Below are 20,213 nucleotides of genomic sequence, written 5' to 3'. Positions count from 1 at the left end.
ATTTGTTTAACTATTCCTATTGATGACAGTTTACTTACAAGTTTTATCACAAATAATGGTCAATGAACACCCTTATGTGTATCTTTAGGCATTCATATTATTATTTCTATAGGATGGATTCCTAGACATGAAATTGCTAAGTCATGGAATACTCCTACCTCTCTGCCTGCTTTCCACCAATAAATTATTCACAACCCTGAGAGAGAAGACAAGGCAAAGAAGACTACACAGAAAGCCAGGAAAACTTCCTACAGAAGCCTTTGGTGAAAGACTTCAAATTAACAACTAAGAAAAGATGCCATCCATCACCTGCCACTCTTATAAGAACACTTTGGTCAAAGAACAGAAGTCCATGAAGGCGTTGTGGGTTGACTATGAGTTGCAATATATCCATATGTAACTCAATATCTAACTTTTCAGTGTTGGGTATAGAACAAGTTGGTGATATTTGAGTTGCATGTTAATGGACCATCACCATCACCATCAGTATTATAATCATTTATATCTACATCCTACCTCTTTTCCTCTCTATTTGTCCAAGGGCTTACAACGTTTGATGCAAAATTTCCAAAGACAGTGCCTCTCAGTTTTCTGAGTAGGTCTCCAATTGTCTTGCCTACATCCTGCTCTGCTCATTTGTTCCCATAGGGATGCCATGTCATTACCAATGACTGAATCCTTCCATAATCTCAATTCTAAGCATCTCATTCTCTAATCAACATCTCCTATTTTCCAAGTTCATTCCCTTTAGAAATTCAGTTCAAAAAATCCTTTGATCCAAGTAGGACCTATAATCCAATGGTCCTACTTTTCCACTCTCCTCACCACCAGGTAGTCCTTACTTCCTCCTCGAGCAGTTTAAATTGCAAAATTATAACCACTTACTTTCATACTCCCTTAACTTCATTGTGCATCTTTGGCTTCATTATTCTCTCCCGTTAAAACTCTCACCCTGCCTGAAGAAAACAAATTCTCTGCCTACTCTATGCCTGTTCCTATGCAGCTAACTGAATGCAGCAGGTGAAAAACCCAACCATGCTGACTGGTCTCACCTTAAAGTTATGACCACCAAATATCTTCCTAGCAATTCTACAACTTTTCACTTATCTATTTCCTATCCTCTCCTTCTAAGATAACTATTTCAGGGGCACCTGGGTGGCTCAGTTGGTTGAGTGCCTAACTTTGGCTCAGGTCATGATCTCATGGTTCAAGGGTTCAAGCCCTGTGTCAGGCTCTGTGCTGACAGCTTGGAGCCTGGAGCCTGCTTCAAATTCTGCCTCCGTCTCTCTCTGCCCCTTCTCACCTCATGCTGTCTGTCTGTCTGTCTCTCTCTCTCTCTCTCTCTCTCTCTCTCTCTCAAAAATAAATAAACATTCAAAACAAAATTTTTAAATAACTATTTCTTATCATTTCCTCTCTGCTTAAACCTATCATATCTCCTCCCCCATCCTCACTTTCAGCTGACCACCTTACTTCAGATTTCACTGAAAATAAAAGCAATTAAAAAAGAACTTCCATATGTCCTTACCCTGAAATGTATTCACATAATTGTATCTATGCCCATATACTCTGCCATGATGGCTAGTTTTATTGTGTCAACTTGAATGGGCCACACTGAGCCAAGATATTTAGTTAAAATTATTCTAGGCATGTCTGTCAGGGTGTTTCTAGATGAAGTTAATATTTGCTTTTTTTTTTTTTAATGTTTATTCATTTTTGAGAGACAGAGACAGAGACAAAGCACCAGTGGGGGAGGGGCAGAGAGAGAGAGACACACACAGAATACAAAGCAGGCTCCAGGCTCTGAGCCGTCAGCACAGAGACCCACATGAGGCTCGAGCCCTGACCCTGAGATCATGACCTGAGCTGAAGTCTGATGCTAACTGATTGAGCCACCCAGGCGCCCCAACATTTCAATCAGTAGATGGAATACAACAGATTGCTCTCCCTGATGTGGGTGAGCTTCAAATCTGCTGAAGGCCTAAATGGAACAAAAAGGTTGAGTACGAAAAAATTCACTCTCTCTGCTTGACTGCAGTCAAGCTAGGTCATTAGTCTTCTCCTGCCTTTAAACTCAGATTTGGAATGAAACATATACCATCAGCTTTCCTGGTTCTCAGACCTTCAGACTTGGACTAGAACTGTACCTTCAGCTCTCCTATGTCTCCAGCTTGCCAACTGCAGATTACATATAGATGTAGATGCATATATGTATATAGGTGGTGTATATATATAGTATCTGTATATATATGCATATAATAAAATCTACAATAACATATAATGTATGCAATCATATATATATTATAGTATACATCTCTCACAATAAGGAATTGGGAACTTGCCCATGCTACTAAGGAGGCAGAGAAATCTAATGTACACATTGACATCAATATTGACATAGGTACCAGGATAGACACACATATATGCACACACATACATATATATGTGTATATATATAGAAACAGTATATATATATATATATATATATGTATATATATATGTATAGATAGATACATATACATTTATATATCCCCTGTGAGCTATCTGTGTGCCTAAATCCAGCCCCTCCATGTGTGTACTAGATTCCATACTCTCTCATCTACTCACGGGCCCTTTTCACTTCTCTCCCAAATCACCAATTTTGCTCTCTCTACTAGTCTACCAGAAAAGTCCCAAAGTCCTATCAGTATATACACATACTGCAATTTCTTCCATCTTAAAAACACAAACTTGACTCTGGGCTAATTGCTCCATTCTTTTTCTCCCCTTTATAGAAAAACTACTCAAAAGAGTCATCTACACTAGTGTCTCAATTTCTATTCCTTCCATTGTCTCTTAAACTCACTGTATCACTCCACTCCACCAAAAGGGCTCATATTAAGTTTACCAAAGACTTTCATGTTGCCAAATCCTACAGTCAATTCTCAGTCCTCATCTGGCTCAATACACCAGCCACATATAACACAATTAGTCATATCCACCTTCTTTTTTTTTTTTTTTTTGAGAAGTTTGTTTGCTTGCTTGCTTGTGTATTTTGAGAGTGAGATGGAATACAAGCAGTGTAAGGGCAGAGAGAGAGAGGGAGAGAGAGAGAAATCCAAGCAGGCTCCACAGCATCAGCACAGAGCCCAATGCGGGGCTTGAGCTCATAAACCATGAGATAATGACCTGAGCAGAAATCAACAGTTGGACACTTAACCGACTGAGCCTCCCAGGCACCCCCACATCATCCTTCTTCAAACACTTTATTAAGCATCTGTGACAATTATTCTCTACCTGTATCAGTAAGAATCCTTCTCAGTACCTTTGCTAGTCCTTCCTTAACTCCCCAATCTCTAAACCTCAAACCTCTGAACCTTCTAGATTCAGGTCATAGACCTTTTCATTCTCTTCTCTACATTCACTCCCTTGAAGATAACAGTCTGATGGCTTTAAAATTATCTATAGCACACTAACAACTTCCAAACTTATATAAACCACCTAGACCACTCCTATGAACTTCAATCTTGTATGTCCAATTATTTACTAAATACTTGAGTGTCTAATGGGCAAATCACAGTGGGTATGTATAAAAGTCTCCCCAAACTACTACTCCTATAAATTACAGTCTCAGTAAATGCACCTCCATCCTTCTTCTGATTGCTCAGGCCAAAAACCTTAGTTATCCTTGACTCTTCTCCTTCCACACTTCACATCCAATCTAGCAGCAAAAATTTTACCTTCAAAATAAAGCTGAAATCCACCTTGTCTCACCACCTTCATAGCTAAAATCCTGGTTCAAGCCACATTACCTCTTATCTCCTTGTCTCTACAATCTATTCCCAAAACAGTGGCCAAAGTGATTCTGTTAAAAGATAATTCAATTTAAAGAATAATACACCATAACCAAGTGAGATTTATCACAGGAATGCAAGGGTGGTTCAACATAAGAAAATAAATCAGTGCAAATGTATCACTTCAATAGAATGAAAGAAAAATACCACATAATCATCTCAGTTGACACACACACACACACACACACACACGTAACATCTGAAAAATCCACCACTCTTTCATGATAAAAAAAGACTCAAAAAACTAATAATGACAGGAACTTCCTCAATATGTTAAAAGGCATTTATCAAAAATCCAAAGCAGGGCACCTGGGTGGCTCAGTCAGTTAAGTGTCCAACTCTTGGTTTTGGCTAAGGGCATGATCTCAGGGTTCGTGAGTTTGAGCCTGCTTGGTATTCTTTCTCTCCCTCTCCCTCTGCTCCACCCCCCGAAATAAATAAATACACTTAAAAAAATTCACAGCTAATATATTCAGTGGTGAAAAGATTGACAGTGTGGAGTTTGCCTGGAATTCTCTCTTTCCCTCTCTCTCTGCCCCTCCCCCACTCAATCTCTCTCAAAATAAATAAACTTTAAAAAAATTAAAAAAAAAAAAAGGACAAGGCAGGGATATTCACTTTCACCACTACCATTCAACACTGTTTGGGAAATTCTGGCCAGAGAAATTAGACATAAAGAAATAATAATAATAAACATTCAAATTGGAAATGAAAAATTAAAACTATCTCTATTCACAGATGACATGATCCTACATACAAAAATCCCAAAGAATCCACAAGAAATCCACTAGATCTAATAAGAAAAGTCAGCAAAGTTGTAGGATACAAGATCAATACACAAAAAGTCGGCTGTGTTTTACACACTAGCAATGAACAATCTGAAAAAAAATTATGAAAGTAATTTCATTTATAATAGCATCTAAAAGAATAAAATAAAATACCTAATAGTAAATTTATCCAAGAAGGTGAAAAACTTGAATATTTCCAAAACACTGCTGAAAAAGATTTTAAAGATACCAATTAATGGAAAGACATCCATGTTCATGGACAGAAATGCTTAACATTGATAAGGTGCCAATGCTACCCAAAGCTAACTACAGCTTCAATGTAATATCTATCAAGACTCCTACAGCCTTTTTTCCAGAAATGAAAAAGCCAATCCTCAAATTCTTATGGAATTCCAAGGACCTTGAATAGCCATAAGTCTTCAAAAAGAATAAAGTTGGAGACTCACACTTTCCAATTTCAAAACATATTACAAAACTACAGTGAACAAAACAGTGTTGTACTCGCATAAGAATAAACATATAGATCAGTGGAACAGAATTGAGCTTCCAGAAATTAATTCTTACATTTATGGCCAACTGATTTTTGACAAGGATGCCAAGTCCATTCAGTGAAAAAAGAAGTTCTTCAACAGATGATATTGAGACAGTTGGATTTCCACCTGCAAAAACAATGAACTTGGACCTCTATCTCACACCATATACAAAAATTAACTCAAAATATATTGATTCAAATATAAGAGCTACTAAGACTATAAAAAACTCTTAGAAGAAAACATAGAAGTAAATCTTCATGACTTTGGACTTGGGAACAAATTCTTAAACATGACAACAAGAGCACAAGCAACAAAAGAAAAAATAGATATACTGAACTTTATCAAAATTTAAAACTTTTATGAATAAAAGAACATTATCCAAAAGTATAAAGGCAATCCACAGAATGGGAGAAAATATCTGCAAATCATATTTCTGGTAAGTGTTTAATAAAGAGAATATACTATGAAGATTTCATACAGCACAATAACAAAAAGATAAACAACTCAATTTAAAAATGGGCAAAGGGACTGTCATCACCCCTCATCCCAGCCTTCCTCTGTCCTACTCACCTCCCCTTTTCTCCTCATCTTTCCCCTTTCTTCCCAGCACCCTCACCCTTGGGGCTGGAAGGACTGCTCTTGGACACACGAGAGGTGTAAATGAGGCAGGAAAGGGAGGTGCTGGGCTTCTGGACAGACAAGGACTCCCCATCTCCACCCAGAGCCACCTTATCATGCTGCCCGAAGTGGGGACTGAAGCCCTGAGACTGGCTCAGTCGCATGGGGAACAGGCGCAGATGCCGGAAAACATGCAAGTGTCTCAGTTTAAAATGCTGAATTACTCCTATGATGAAGATCAAGAAGAGCTCTGTCCAGTGTGTGGCAATAAAGTGTTTGGATACCGTTATGGGCTCCTCACCTGTGAAAGCTGCAAAGGGTTTTTCAAGCACAGTCCAAAATAATAAAAGGTACACATGTATAATACACCAGAACTGCCAAATTGATAAAACACAGAGAAAGAGAAAGCGTTGTTCTTACTGTCAATCTAAAAAATGTCTCTGTGTTGGAATGAAGCTAGAAGCAGTAAAGGGCCAACCAAATGCACAGGGGAAGGAATAAATCTGGGCCAATGTACAAGACAGATGGGTCTCTAAAACAGAAAAAAGCCCTCATCCGAGCCAGTGGACTTAAGCTAGAAGCCATGTCTCCCGTGATCCAAGCAATGCCCTCTGAGCTCAGAATCTCTTCTGCAATTCAGAACATGCATCTTACCTCCAAAGGCCTCCAAAGGCCTTGCCTCCTACAGACTATGACAGAAGTCCCTTTGTAACATCCTCCATTAGCATGACAATGCCACCTCTTTGCAGCCAGCAAGGTTACCAAACATACTTCAGTCCCCTAGCCAGGCCATCAAGTCTGAGTACCCAGACCCTGACACCAGCTCATGGGAGTCAGTAACGGGTTATATTCCTCCATGGACAGTTACCAGACAAGCTCCCCAGCAAGCATCCCACATCTGATACTGCAACTCGTGAAGTGTGAACCAGATGAGCCTCAAGTCCAGGCCAAAGTCATGGCCTATTTGCAGCAAGAGCAAGCTAACTAAAGCAAGCACAAAAAGCTGAGCACGTTTGGGTTTATGTGCAAAATGGCTGATCAAACCCTCTTCTCCACTGTTGAGTGGGCCAGAAGTAGTAACTTCTTCAGCGAACTTAAGATATGTGACCAGCTATTACGACTCTCCCTTTCAAGAGAGACCTAACTCTGTTCCTAATTAAAATATTCTTAGTGCTGAAAACATACTTTCCTTAACTTTTCTTCTTTACATGATTTACAGAGTTAGAAAAATCTTATAACCTTGACATCAGGACTATCACAGCTTTTATTATATGTGATTCATAGTTTGGGGGAGAGGGGAATAGCATTTCATGTAAACTATAGTAAATTTGGCTGGTTTTTTTTTTTTTCTGAATAGTAGAATGTCTTTACTTATTTCCTTTAATTCAGATGGCTTATGGCTAGAAAATTTAAGTCTATGTGAACCAGCAACCTAGGGAACTTCTTAAAAACTACCAAATAAAAAGTTATAATAGTGCCAACTTAAAAGAAAAAAATACCAACGTTTACTTGTATTTAAACCCTAAAGAGTGAAAATGATACCACTGGTTACTAGTATCAAATAGGTCTTTACTACCTGTTTACTTTGACATTTGGTTGGTAAAGCTTTTGTTTTTGGAGCAGATTCCAACAGGATGTTTACGGTCATTGGATGGGGCTTAGGCAAATGGTGAGTGCTAGTCTACTTGGCTGGGGGTTTAGTTCTAAATATCTATGTCTATTGTTGATTTTAATAGATTGGTACATTGTAAACACAGTTCTTGTTTGTATAAGTATCTCTGTTTAACTACATAATTATTTCCTGAAACTTAATACTGAATTAATCTGGGAAAGTGAAACAGAAGTTTGGAAACTAAAAGTAGCTGTCAAAGCACATTTGGTAGTCAGTGGTTTCATTCTCGTTTTAAGAACAAAGTGAATCCTGGATTTGATTTCTCAGTGTATGTGTTACAAAATCAATTTCTCCCTTTTCCAGTCATAGGGATAGATGTGGCTACAAAATATCTGTAGCTTCTGATCATCTAGGACTTTTGGAGGAAATTTAAAACTCTTTGAGAGAAAGACAATACAAAGCAGACTTTGAATATAAAGGGTGACTGTTAAAAACCGTGCAGAGGGATCAGGGAATATGGAAGCTGTGTGCAAATGGAAAATAGTGCTTTTCACAGCAGTCTTCATTAAGCACTGTGACTTGTACAGGGAAACAAAAAAGTTACCTGAACGGATCCAACTAAGTTGATAGAATACAACCACCATGCTGTTAAGACTATTAACATATCCAGCTCTTTACTCTCTTGTTTTTTATCGTCCCATTTAAAGATGGCTGAAGGTGGAAATAGATACTAGGCTGCAGAGGACAAGCCGAATTGATTTAGCACAGTGAGGCCAGATATTTCCTGAGTATGCAATCACTTTGTGATAAAGTGTTTTCCACTAAAAACAAAAACAAATAGGGGCACCTGGGTGGCTCAGTCAGTTACCTCTTGATTTCAGCTCAGATCACGACCTCACAGTTCATGAGTTCAAGCTCTATATCAGGCTCCATGCTGACAGTGAGGAGCCTGCTTGGGATTCTCTCTCTCTCCCTCCCTCTCTGCCCCTCCCCAACTTACACTCTCTCTCTCAAAAATAAATAAACATTAAAAATTTTTTCAGTAAATAAATAAACTTTAAAAAAATAAAAGTGGGCAAAAACTTGAACAGACATTGCTCCAAAGAAGATATACCAAATAGCCAATAAGCACATGAAAAAAATGCTCAACATCATTAGTCACTAAGGAAATGCAAATCAAAACCACAATAAGATATCACTTCACTTCATCACCTAGGAATAAGAATTATATGAAAGAGGAAGAAAATTATTTGGAGAAGATATGGAGAAACTAGAAGTCTTACCACATCGCTGATTAAATGTAAAACAGTGCTGCCAATGTGATTGGGCAGTTAGCTCCTCAACAACTGAAACAGAATTTTCACATGATCCAGCAAGTCCACTCCTAGATATATACCCAAAAGAACTGGAAACAGGAACTCGAGCAGATATTTGTAAGCCAGTGTTCACTGCAGCATTATTCACAATAGCCAAAAGTGGTAAAAAAACCAAGTGTCCATCAACAGATGAACATAAACACACAATGAAATGTTACTCCGCCATAAGTTCTTTTTTATTTTTTTAACATTTTTTTAAAAATTTTTTTATGTTTGTTTATTTTTGAGACAGAGAAACAGAGCATGAGTTGGGGAGGGGCAGAGAGAAACGGGGGCGCAGAATCTAAAGCAGATTCCAGGCTCTGAGCTGCCAGGACAGAGTCCAACACGGGGCTCGAACCCATAAACCGTGAGATCATGACCTGAGCCGAAGTCGGACGCTTAACCAACTGAGCCATCCAGGCGCCCCTAACGTTTATTTTTGAGAGAGATAGACAGAATGTGAGCGGAGAAGGGGTAGAGACAGGGAGACAGAATCCAAAGCAGGCTCCAGGCTCTGAGCTGTCAGCACAGAGCCCAACACGGGGCTCAAACTCACGAACCATAGGAGAGTGACTTGAACTGAAGTTGGACGCTTAACCGACTAAGCCACCCAGGTGTGCCAAAAGAAATTAAGTTCTGATACATGGTACAACATGAATGAACCCTGAAAACATTATGCTGAATGAAATAAGCCAGATGCAAAAGCACAAATATTTTTTTAAAAAATTAAAATTAAAAAATGTTTAAGAACTCAAATATTATGATTCCAGAATGAGCAAATTCATAGAGAGAGATTATATTAGAGGTTACCAGGGGCTAGGCAGAAGGGGCAATGGGGAATTATTCAATAATTAACCAGTTAGAAATTGGGGTGAAAAAGTTTTAAAAATAGTGGTGATGGGGGCACCTGGGTGGCTCATTTAGTTAAGTACCAGACCTCAGCTCAGGTCCTGATCTCTGGGTTCGTGCATTTGAGCCCTGTGCCAGGCTCTGCTCAGAGCCTGGAGGCCTGCTTCAGATTCAGTGTCTCCCTCTTCCTCAGCCCCTCCCCCACTTGTGCTCTCTCTCCTTTCAAAAAAATGAGTAAACATTAAAAAAAAATTTTTTTTAAATAGTGGTGATGGCTGTGCACCACAGTGAGTGTAATTAATGTCAATGAGTTGTCCACTTAAAAACTGTTACAGTGGCACATTTTGTTACATATATTTTACCAGTGTTTTCTATTTTTTTAAATGTTTTATTTATTTTTTGATAGAACAAGCAGGGGAGAGGCAGAGAAAGAGGGGGGACAAAGGATCCAAAGTAGGCTCTGCGCTGACAGGCTGTCGGGGTTGGAACCCATAAACTGTGAGATCATGACCTGAGCCAAAGTCGGAGGCTCAACTGACTGAGCTAGGCAGGTGCCCCTTACCAGTTTTTGGTTTTTTTTATTTTTAAAGATCATTCAGATGATGATGTTTCCCTGACAAAACTCTCCAATAGCTTCCCACTTCCCTCAGAATGAAAACCCAAATTTTCAAAATACCCTACAAGGTCCTACACTATCTGTCCTCAGCTCTTTCCCGTCTGACTTCACCTCCTCCAACTTCTCCCTTACTATCTCATTTTGCTTTAACTTACTGGCCTCCTAGACTGCTCTTTGAACACGCCAAACAGGCTTCCTCAGGGCCTTTGCACTTCCCGCCCCACCCCAGCCACAGAACTAGCTTTCCTTCAGCTCTTTACTCAAAACTTACTGTTAACGGATTTAAACTCAAGAAATCCAACTTAATTTGCTAAATTACACGTAATAGGTTATTCCCCTCGACTTTGTTATGAAAATATGGAGTGGCTCCATTTCTGCAGCAGTAAAGGCTGGATCCGAAGGGTACAATCCCAAGGGCCCAAGACAGGCAACCGGTGGCACAAGCTGAAGGTGGGAGGGAATGGGAAAGCTCACTTTTTGGCTGACAGAAGCCCTGGGAAGGCCTGCGGCATGTGGGGGCCCTTTTCCGGTATGCTCCGGAGGTGGGAAGGGGCAGGAGGTCGCGGGTTTTAACGCACCTCCTACACACTGCCCAGCGGCCTGCTCTTCGGGACTGAGCACGCACCCCCAACGTCTGGGAAGGCTAGAATGATACCCCAGGGTCTGGAGCTGGCTGAAACAGGGGTAGGGAGGTCACGTTACCCTGAGAAGAGCCAGTTCAACGGGTCTCCTCCTTCAGCTGGATGAATTGTGAAGCGCCACAACAGCAGGGCCTGGAAGCCAGGCATCCGGGCCGGACACCAACTCAACAGACCTTATTCCCGCGCTGCAGAGCGCACGCCTTGGCGTCACGGCGCCCACCGCACATTATCAGCTGGGGTAGACCAATCTTCTCCACCCCTCCCTCCGAGGTCCGCCCCGCCCCCGTCCTCCATTCGTGGTGCGCCGCAGCCCTCCCATCAAGCCCAGCGGGCCAGGCGGCGCGCATGCGCAAGGACTCTCGCTACCGCTGAGCATTCCGGGAAATGTAGTCCCTGTGCGGATGCCGCTGGGCCGCCAGAGTCCTGCATCCCGGAGGAACGTGGAGAAGTCACAACAGTCTCGCCACCTCCGTCCTCATTACCATCTTCACACCTGTCCAGTCACCTCGCACTCATAGTCCATCTCCGCGCGCCGGGCTTCGGTCAGGGCGCGCCCCGAGGAAGAGCGCGAGACCTTCTCTTCCCTTCAGCGGGCTGTGCTGGAGGAGGCGGGGTCCACGGCCCGCCCCCCGCCGCCACCCCCCCACTCCCCTCCCGGCGGGTATCGGGCCGGTGCCCGAAGAGAGGCGGCGGCCCCCGCAGCGGCCGCAGGAGGGGCGGCGGCGGCGGCGGGCGCCGCAGGCGATGCCCCTGCCCGGCTGCTCCGGCGGGGGACGGTGCGAGCGGCGGCGGCGGCGGGGGAGTTGGCGGGGGGCAGCGGCTGCGGCGGCTGCAGCAGAGGGGCCGAGAGCTGGCGGCGGCGGCGGTCGTGAAGGGCATCGGTAGCGGCGGTGATGGCAGTGTCGATGTGAGTGTTTACTGGCTGGGGACCCCGGGGCTGCCGAGCCTGAGGCCGGCGGCCCGGCGGCGAGCGGGAGGCCGGGGCGGCGGAGGGATGCTGTGTGCGCGGTGCGGAGCCGGGAGACGCCGCCTGTCGCCGCCGACGGTCGGGCAGAGGCGGGAGCCGGGCGCTGCGGCGGCGGGCGCCGTGCACCGCGGCCCGGTGTGGGGGTCCCGGGCGGAGGCGGGGGCAGCGCAGGCCGAGGGGCGTCTGCGATTGTTCTCAACACCCCTCCCCCACCCCACCCCGTGTGTCTGTTTGTCACTTGCAGCTGAAGATGGAAAGAGCCAGGCGAAGGGGAGGCGGCGGCGGCCGCGGCCGCGGCGGCAAGAATGTAGGGGGCTCTGGCCTAAGCAAGAGTAGACTCTATCCCCAGGCCCAGCACTCCCACTACCCCCACTACGCGGCCTCAGCCACCCCTAATCAGGCTGGGGGTGCAGCCGAAATCCAGGAGCTGGCCTCCAAACGAGTGGACATCCAGAAAAAGAGGTTTTACCTAGACGTGAAGCAAAGCTCCCGGGGCCGGTTCCTAAAGATAGCTGAAGTCTGGATAGGGAGAGGCCGGCAGGACAATATCAGAAAGAGTAAACTGACTCTGTCCCTGTCTGTGGCAGCGGAGCTGAAGGACTGTCTAGGGGACTTCATCGAGCATTACGCCCACCTGGGCCTGAAAGGCCACCGACAGGAGCATGGCCACGGCAAAGAGCAAGCGTCCAGGAGGAGACAGAAGCACTCGGCACCCTCCCCACCAGTCTCTGTAGGGTCCGAAGAGCACCCTCATAGTGTCCTCAAAACAGACTACATAGAGAGGGACAATAGGAAATACTATCTAGACCTAAAGGAAAATCAGCGGGGTCGCTTCCTAAGAATTAGACAAACCATGATGCGGGGGACTGGCATGATAGGTTATTTTGGTCACAGTTTGGGCCAAGAACAGACTATTGTGCTCCCAGCACAAGGAATGATCGAGTTTCGTGATGCCTTGGTTCAGCTAATTGAAGACTATGGCGAAGGGGACATAGAAGAACGAAGAGGTGGAGATGATGACCCACTTGAACTCCCAGAGGGGACTTCTTTCAGAGTGGACAATAAAAGGTTCTACTTTGATGTGGGCTCTAATAAATATGGAATTTTCCTGAAGGTAAGTGAGGTGAGGCCACCTTACCGTAATACTATTACTGTTCCATTCAAAGCTTGGACAAGGTTTGGGGAGAATTTTATCAAGTATGAAGAAGAGATGAGGAAAATTTGCAACAGCCATAAAGAAAAGAGAATGGATGGCAGAAGGGCCAGTGGTGAAGAACAAGAATGCCTCGACTAGAGTGAATTTGAACTCCATCAGGCAAAATTTTAAATCATAAAATTGGCTAAAAGTACTGATCCATAATCATTTGAAGAAGTTTTTCCTCTTTTTTGGCCCTTTGTTATTAGTAATACCTCTGGTAGTTTATACTTCAAGGAGTCTGATTCTCATGTTATACGTAGAACATTATAATTCTTATGGGAATTCCGATCTTCCCAGAGCTAAATAGTTTAGCTGCTTCAACTGCTCCAGACCATTGAAGTATGCAAATCAGCACAAAATGTGACATTCTGACCTTCTAAATACCATAACTAAGATTTACGTTGCACTATGACATAATCCTGAAAAAGATACATATACTTAATATGGAAGTGTGAATTTCTATTTAACAAGTTCCCCAAAAAAGTATTCCATCCCTACTTCGTTAAAAGCTGCTAAGCTTACCTGTAGGGCAGTTACCACAGAAACAGAAATTGACCTCAAGTATAATACAAATATATTTATTTATAAAAGTACATGTAGAAATATATCAGTTGTTCATTGGATAACAGTATTAAACCATACCATTAAAGAGTCAAATCTTACAGCTACTACAGTATTCTATAATTTCAAATTTTGTGGTAACCCTGGAGTTTATAGTTGCCATATCAAAGCCGTGGGAGAGTTTTAATTGGTTGTTCTAAACTAGTTATAACCCTATCTTTACCTCTACTTACTGTACCATATATTTTTATTGACTTTCTGAAGTTTTAGGAATTACTTTTATGTCACTGTTGAGTGGGAGGCTTCATCCTATGGCTTTGCTATGGAAATCTTGGTGTTTTAGCCTTTCATGCTAATTTGAAGGTTGTGAGAGGTTTGTTTTTTTTTTTTTTTCCCCAAAATATATCGTGGACTCAAGGTGTTCTATTTTATGCTTCTTCTTTAGCACTATTTCAGAGGGGTTGGTGCACCAGTTCACTGATACAAAAATACATCTGTAATAATACATTTTAGTAGCACTTTTGCAATTGCTACCCTTAAAACCGTGTCAACACTTCCAATATAAACCTGGCTTTTACAGGTATTTTAATTCCAGAAAAACAAACAAACAAACAAACAACTCTTTTTCTAAAAAGCATTTAGAATATAAATTTTCAGCCTGGGAAAATATTTTAGATTGGTTATAAACATATTTGAAAGGAAAATTCAAGCATTTTCCAAGGTGCTCTTTATGATACTTAAAAAGGTTTACTTTACACAAGACTCACCCAGTTACCTGTATTAAAAATTGCTTTCCAGGAAGTGCCACAGCAATTTTTCAACACCTAAGCAATTTTTAAACAAGTGGATATATTGTATATGTGTACCAACCCACCCTGTATTAACTGACTAGAATTTTATCTGTTGAGCTGCATTTTATTCTGATTGAAACTATTGTCTTTTATCTTGGCTTTATTCACCTCCCACACATTAAGTCCATATAATCATGTTTAAGAGCCAGACACTGATTTCAACCCCCAAATATAGCTCTCATTTATGAGAGCTGGCTGCATGGATTGAGATCAGAATGTAGCTCTCCTTTTATATACCATAAGTAGTTCAAAATAATTTTAATAATTTTTTTCCTTCAGAAGTTTGTCCCCAAGTACATTTAAGTAAGGTCACTAAGAAAACGTTATGAGTTAAGAAAATAATATTACTGGCCTCTCTTATTTAAAAACAAGCAATCAGTAACCCAGACATATATGCTGGTATTGGTTTTCAGATTGTATTTCACGTTTCCCCAAGTACTATGAAGGAATCTCATTAGTTCATCATAAATGTGGACCATCTGGATTACTATGGAACAACCGAAGGTTGGAAGATAGTTGGAAATACTAGAGTTAATAGCACATGGTGGGTGTTGAGACTCTAAAAGTAGCAAGGATCTTTAAACAGTCCTAACTGTAAAATAACTATTGTAGACTTGATAAAAAGTAGCTTTTGGTATATGAAGGAGTGATGTGCACTTGAATTACTGTACTACTGATTGTTATTCCTGCCCATCATAGTGCCTATTAATAATTATCAACCTGTCAGATTTTGGCAAACTGGAGCTGTGCATGTTCCAGTATTCGAGTGTTCCTATCACTATTGCTATGACTGTATACTCTCTCTTAAAAACCTTCCCTCGTAAAATACTTATATCCATTAAGTCTAAATGATTTCTTTCTTGGTTTTTAGTCTGATAAGATTTGAGAGTGTGTGTCTATATACATACATACGTGTGTATATATACATATACACAATACATGTCAGACTTAAATATCTTTAATTCATTGTATATAAATATTAATTTTGCATTAATTGTTTAAGTAAAGAATTAGTTAAGTAGCCAAATCTTCTACATTGTATGTATACTTCAAAGTTATTACCATCTCAAAGCTATAGATTGGTAGATGCATATATACCGGCAATTGAATATACTTTAGAATCACTAAGCCTTCTGCCAGTCCTTTTGTTTCACTTTTTTATATGTATTCATTGAAAAATGAAATGATGTTACAATTTTTTGATACTTAAAATTCCCAATTATTCATTAGCCATAATCAAATAAGATCCAGTTCAAAACTCTGGTATTAGGACATGTATTGCCATGTATCTTATAAAATAAGCTACTATTTTTATCTGTGCAATATACATTTTATTTATTGTCATTTGTAACATAAATGGAGCTGCAAGTGTACATGGTATTCTTCAAAATAATAGGATCCCTGCCTTGAAGACATTAAACTCTTAAGGCAACTGGATGTTAGAAGTAAAAAAATGAACATTCAAGTTAGTAACCAAAATTACTAGTTCATTGTATAATTCTAAAACACTGATGATGTTTGCACATAACCCAAGCATAATGTGGTATAGACTCAAAACTGTAATAATATAAGCTAATAGTATGAAATTTGGAAACGGGTTCCTCATAATAGTTGGCAGTGTGCTCCTAGCAATTGAAAGCAACACTAATCTGTTGCTTAATATGCAAAAGATGCAATGTATTATAAAAGTATTAAAAGTTCTGCCACATTTTATAATTTTCCTTGTTAAAACCCCAAACTGCCATGTCCCTTAAACTTGAGTCAAACACAAGCTTATTTGCACTAAAGAGCATGGCCAAAAAGTAAACGACAGGGTGGAAAAGCTAGTTGGAACCTCTTGAAATAATTGGTTCTAATGGGAGAATTTCACATTTGTCTATTTGAAAGCTATATGGTCCAGGCAGACAATCTGTCAGTTCACTAATTTAATAATGCACTTTACCTTTTGTATATAGAAGATGTACATTTATGCCACTTGAAAGGTGGGATGTGTTTCAATAACTATGTAGTTAGAATCTGTAGGGTGATCTCTTGCATGCAGATGTTTGTGTTGGAACTGCTATAATAACAAGTTTCCATTAAATCAGTGTAATGGAGAAGGGTAGAAGATGCTTTTGAAACAACTCCCAATACATTTAATGAACACTTAAAGTAGAGTTCATATTTGTATTCTTAAGAACTAAAATCAATAAAAAACTACTTCTAGCCCAGATTAGTATTACAGTTGAGACCATATCTAGTTGAGACTCCCCATAATACCCTGAAAGTTAATTTTGGGAATTTGTGCAGAAAAAAATTTTTTAGTAATTCTGTTTCATTGTTGATGTGTATTAAAACAACTAATGAAAAGACAGTACATGATACTGTGTAAGAATTAAAGGCATGGTTGGCTGATACAGTGTCATTAAGAAAACACCCAGACTAAAGAAATAAAGTTTCAAATTAAGAAAATGCGAAGAGCCTCAGAACCATTGCTAAAATCAATATAGTATTATTTCAAAATTTGCAGAACTAACTTTCACCAACCAAAAAGGGTATTGGGAGATTTAGTGTATCCTTTCATCCTAAAAACTTCCTGAGATGTACATTTGAAAACTAGATAATTGTTGCTTAATAATAGGTTGTATGTACTTTACTAAGAAACACTGTGTACTAACAATTCATCGAGAATATGCTATATTTACTGCATTCATTTTATATATATGGATAAGAATACATTATATATAATCATCCTATCTTAATATATTCATGTATTTATATTGTAATTTTGCAAATATTTTCAGTAAAATAAACATTTATCTGAGCTGCACAATTTGAAGAGGATGAAATTGGAATACACCCTCAGACACTCATTTTTACTAAGCAGCTACCATTGAAAGCTGGTGTATGTACTATCACTCCTTTAGATTTTGTTTTATGGTTTATTTTAATATCTAAGTGATTAGGACTTAATTTGAATTTTTAAGTGGCGTTCTGAAAATAATTTTTATAAACGTGAGATTTTTTTTCCCTGCTTATTTCAAAATGTCTTTCATTGGAACTATTTATAAAATCCTATTCCAAGCTTTATGTAAGGGCTTTGCTTAGTCACCACATAGTTTGAAGTCTGTGTTTACTAAAACACCAAACATCTTTGGCAGGATAAAAATCTAAAGTAAACCACAAAGAGAAGTTAAAATTGACCCTATGCCAACAGAATAACAGAGGTGTAATACTTACCACTGCCAAGAAAGATTCTTATAGTCCTTCTGAAGTTTCCTTAAAGATTTTTTGAATTTCACAGGTAACGTGGCTAATGGCTAACCCATCACAGGAAGAAAATAAGGATATTAGTATGCTGTTGAGACAGACCATAGTCCACAGTGCTGTAGTGATGAGGTACAGGGAAAATGTGTTTTTCCCAATTTAAGGTCATGTGAAAGTTGAGTTTTTAAGTCACGCTTACTGTCACAAAGTAAAGATACCAAAACTTATGCAGGTGGATCTTGGAAAAACAATAGATGTATTAGTATATTTTCTTCTATAACGTTAAAAAAAAAGGTTTTTTTTTCTTAATTTGACTTGTTTTTTAAAATTAAATTTATTTTGGTAGTTTTTAATCAATATTTTTGAATAGGGAAAACATGTATGGTACAAAATTTAAACGCTACGGTTAGGTAGACAGTGAAAAGTAACCGGTGTTACCGATTTCTTGCGTATCCTTCTAGAGTTACTCTGAATATACAAGCATATGTGTCTATACATATATTCTTTATAAACATACAAAGGAAAATATATACACTGTCCTGTGTATATGTCCTGGTAGTATCAGTTTTAGATCTGTCATTTTAAATGAATTTTTTCCCTTTTACTTAGATACCATACTTGTACTAGTTAACATAGCACCTAATTTGAATTATATTATTACACCAAGGGAACCTCAAGGAAATTTTGAATGAATCCCATTAATATTAACTTAAGATGCAAATATGTGTATATATTAATTTAAAGTGTATAAATATTTAATTTCCCTTCGCTATCCCTAACCATCTTGCCCTTCCTGTCTTCCCCTGTTCCTTCTCTCAAAAGACTATTGGTCTTTTTCCTAAAGTAATACAGTTGAGGACTGGCAGGATATTAAACTATTTTACCAAGTGTTATGTTAGGTTAACTATGTTCTCTAATGAAAAACACTGATATTTAAAGCTTTAATAAATTATTACTTAAGTTTTACTAATTCTTTTAATATCTTATTGTTATCCAAAGACCTTGCCATTATGAGAGCAAATAAGTAATGGAACTATAGTGAAAGGTTGTGCTATGACTGTTGAAATCTTTTGATTTGTTAACATGAGCTTCTATCTTTATTATGATGAGGTTATTAATGAATAATTCATTTAGCAACCTAGTCAAATCCAGTACTAAACAAAGGGGTAACACTAGTCCTGATTGTTTAAGGCATGGATTCCCCACTGAAGGACTCAGAGTCTATCAGATGTCTTTGGGACCAGAAGGGGTACTATGATGATTTGCGGAGAGAGTAAAAACTTTGGGGCTATAAGGTTACAAGTACAACTAAACCATCTCCATTCTCTGCTGGAAGAGTATTAAACAGTAAATTGTTTGAAAATAAAGTTAGCATAATGCTTTAATAGTTTTTAAAACCCCTCCCCCCCCCAAAATCAAAATCAAATTCTCTTCTCATTCATATCAAACATGTATATTTAAAGTCATTTTTCTAATAACCACCAAGAAAAAATTATCTGAAAAATTGAAAGTCCCATGCTGGAACCTTAAAGGATATTATCTAGTTATAAATTAAATCAACCAGAGGAAAAGATCTAGTACTATTAGAAGTACCTTAAAGAATATGAGGGTTGAGGAGGAATTTTTTAATAAATTGATATCTGTAAATTTTATGAAAATATTAAAAAGTTTTAAAAATTCAAGCACTGGTTTAAACATTAAAAATATATCTCCATAATTGGCATAATTTCCTGTTTGTAAATGAGAGAGTTGTTAGAAGACAGGACCCTCTTAAATATATATTTTTAAAGCATAAAAAAGTGTTTATTTTAATGATGAATAACCCATCATCCTTTACAGAATCTATAACATTGGTAAAACTCTCCAGTATTTACTTGTTCAAGCTTAAAATGGTTTATAGGTATTGCTTCTTATTTAAGGAGTGGGGTCAAAAAGAAGGTAAATTCTCCTGCAGGAACGAGTTTTGCTTAAAAAATTAGGAATTTCTCATCCTTAATCAAGGAGTTTCCCATGTTGGTGCTTTCAGGTAAATTGTGTTTTCCAAACTTTGCCTTCTTCCAAATATTCTTTGTGAGAAATGTCTTACTAAGGCCAGTGACATCTACCAGTAAATAAAAACTTATTCATAATGAAATTAGCGCTGCTACAGTGAAGTGAATTTGTGATGTGAATGTAAAGGAAATACTTATTAATGAAATATACATTTTCTTCCTTTCTGTTGTTGGCTTTTTTCTAAGATTGTATAGGAGTTGTCTGCCCTCTCATTTCCCCCCTTATATAGTTTCTGTGTTATTCTATTCAAAGTGTTGATTGGTTTCCAGGAAATAATAGGCGTAAATAAAAGGAAAAGTAATCCCTAAGAAAAATGTTCATAGCAGTTAAAAGTTAGACTTGCTCCCAAGTGTAAGATTAGGGGAAAAAATGCTTTTGTGGGCTTTTGTCTTTATCAAAATGGTGGTATAAATCTGTTTATTTGATCTGATTAAAGACAGAATTTCTTGTGAGATACCTATATTCAGAAATCCTTAGTGTCTTATTTTTC

General features: G+C 39.3%; 2 protein-coding genes and 1 pseudogene across 10 annotated transcripts in view; 2 read left to right on the top strand and 1 right to left on the bottom strand.

Annotated features, from left to right (window-relative positions):
- The window catches only part of WRN (WRN RecQ like helicase), a 152,677-nt gene extending 141,579 nt beyond the window's left edge, over positions 1-11,098 (bottom strand). For 4 of the 5 annotated variants that reach the window (XM_047856383.1, XM_047856387.1, XM_047856386.1 and 1 more), the window contains exon 1: positions 10,910-11,098. The gene's annotated coding sequence lies outside the window, so the exon portion shown is untranslated. Of the gene's footprint in view, positions 1-5,185; positions 5,281-10,909 lie in introns of all 5 variants that reach the window. The other variant, XM_047856385.1, reaches the window with a different exon arrangement.
- Positions 5,838-6,916, top strand: LOC125164733 (nuclear receptor subfamily 5 group A member 2-like; annotated as a pseudogene).
- A 545-nt stretch (positions 11,099-11,643) lies between the features above and the next one.
- The window catches only part of PURG (purine rich element binding protein G), a 46,510-nt gene continuing 37,940 nt past the window's right edge, over positions 11,644-20,213 (top strand). For 3 of the 5 annotated variants that reach the window (XR_007151753.1, XR_007151752.1, XM_047857109.1), the window contains exons 1-2: positions 11,644-11,755; positions 12,060-12,929. Coding sequence is in view for 3 of the 5 variants with exons in the window: in XM_047857109.1 (XP_047713065.1) it covers positions 12,066-12,929 (864 nt within the window). In the remaining 2 variants the exon portion in view is untranslated. Of the gene's footprint in view, positions 11,756-12,059; positions 15,303-20,213 lie in introns of those variants that run through there. The other 2 variants (XM_047857112.1, XM_047857108.1) reach the window with 2 other exon arrangements.

This window comes from Prionailurus viverrinus, chromosome B1 (assembly GCF_022837055.1).
Source record: "Prionailurus viverrinus isolate Anna chromosome B1, UM_Priviv_1.0, whole genome shotgun sequence".
Lineage (NCBI taxonomy): Eukaryota > Metazoa > Chordata > Mammalia > Carnivora > Felidae > Prionailurus > Prionailurus viverrinus.
This window is presented reverse-complemented; position numbering and strand designations above follow the sequence as displayed.